General features: G+C 65.2%; 1 protein-coding gene across 1 annotated transcript; it reads left to right on the forward strand.

Moving 5' to 3' along the window:
- The first annotated feature begins 238 nt into the window (after positions 1-238).
- On the forward strand, positions 239-1205 carry SMIM33 (small integral membrane protein 33). Its single transcript, XM_083871985.1, has 2 exons — positions 239-317; positions 764-1205. The coding sequence occupies exon 2, from the start codon at positions 780-782 to the stop codon at positions 1185-1187; it is 408 nt and encodes a 135-aa protein (XP_083728111.1). The 5' UTR covers positions 239-317; positions 764-779; the 3' UTR covers positions 1188-1205.
- The last annotated feature ends 204 nt before the right edge of the window (positions 1206-1409 follow it).

Genomic DNA, 1409 nt, shown 5'->3' on the forward strand with positions numbered 1-1409 from the left:
AAGGGAGGAAGGGTGCTTCTCCCCAGACAAAAGAGCCCTTGTCCCGCAGCGGGGGACAGGAGGGTCGCGGGGCGGCAGCGCTGATGTGGCAGCGGGCAGGGACGGGAGCGGCGCTGCCCCGGGATGAGCGGGCGCTCCCCCGTGTGCCCCGGGAGCCCCGGCGGCAGCGGGGCCGGGCCGTGACGTGGCAACTTCCGAGGTGAGTCCGGCTGCACCTTCACCGCAGACCCAGCCCGCAGCTCGTCCTGCTCGCCCCGCCGGCAGCTTCCCAACCCCGCCGCCGGAGACGATGGTTCCCAGGCAGCAGGGACGCCCAGGTACCCCGTGGGGCTGGGAGGGCTCTCCTTCCTTCCTTTCCCATTGCCCCCTGCTCCTACCGTGCTGCCTCCCACGGCATCTTGTCTCTGGCGAGGGACGACTGACGAACTTGGGTCTCCCTGGGAAGTCCCCGTGGGGTTTGGTCCTGGATCAGCGCCGTGGGGCTAGGGGCGGAGAGGGGAGGGCAGAGGGCTCCCCACAAGAGCCAGGTGTAGTGTCCAAAGGCACCCAGGACAAGGGGATGCAGGGCATTGCCTCATCCCACAAGCCCCAGACTTCACCACCAAAATTTCTCCTGTGCTGCCAGCCCGAGGGAGGGGACACTGACGGGATCATCCCATTCCCTGGCAGCTGCAAGGGCAGGCAGGAGCCGTGGGCTCAAGGGCAGGAGGTGAGGACAGGGACGGGCTCTGCTCGGTGGTCACCCCCTGTGTCCCTGTGCCAGGTGACCCTGCTGAGCCATGAACGCCTCAGTGCCCGGCAGCCAGCTGAGACAGCCCCAGCCCCAGGACGTGGCTGCCTTCACTCCCGTCTCCATCATCAAGAGTGTGACCAAGAAATCGGATGCGCTGCCCATGATCTCGGTGATCGTCGTGGTCTTTGTGCTGCTGGCTGTGTTCATCATCCTGGTGGTGCACTATGGCCCCCAGTTGCGCACGGTGCAGATCACGCTGTACCATGAGCCCATGCCCCAGCACATGGACAGCGTGCTCCTTACGGACTGGAGGCAGCTGGATTCCCACGGGAAGCTGCTGGGCCAGGATCTGCCCGGTATGGACTTGGCTGGAGTGACCTGCCACTGCTCTTGCAACCATCACCTTCCCCATGGGAGTGCTGAGCCCAATGTCATCGAGATCACCTACCTGTGACACAGTCCTGGGCAGGGCTCAAGGGACATGTCCCACTGGAAAAGCTGGGATGAGATGTTTGTGTATCCTGGGACTCGCTGCTGCCCACAGACGGAGGCTGCACCTCCCCAGAACCATGTCTGGCCCCAGGAATGCTCACCCAGGAGGTTCAGGACCCATCACTGGCCCCCAAAAGTCCAGCCCAGGGGTGCCACTGTCCCCAGGCTGGAGCTGGGTCCCAGC

This window comes from Zosterops lateralis (assembly GCF_965231275.1).
Source record: "Zosterops lateralis genome assembly, chromosome: 14".
In the NCBI taxonomy this organism is placed as follows: Eukaryota; Metazoa; Chordata; class Aves; order Passeriformes; family Zosteropidae; genus Zosterops; species Zosterops lateralis.

Bases quoted from the DNA above. Each gene is read 5' to 3' on its own strand.
- SMIM33 (XM_083871985.1), top strand. From the start codon at position 780: ATGAACGCCTCAGTGCCCGGCAGCCAGCTGAGACAGCCCCAGCCCCAG.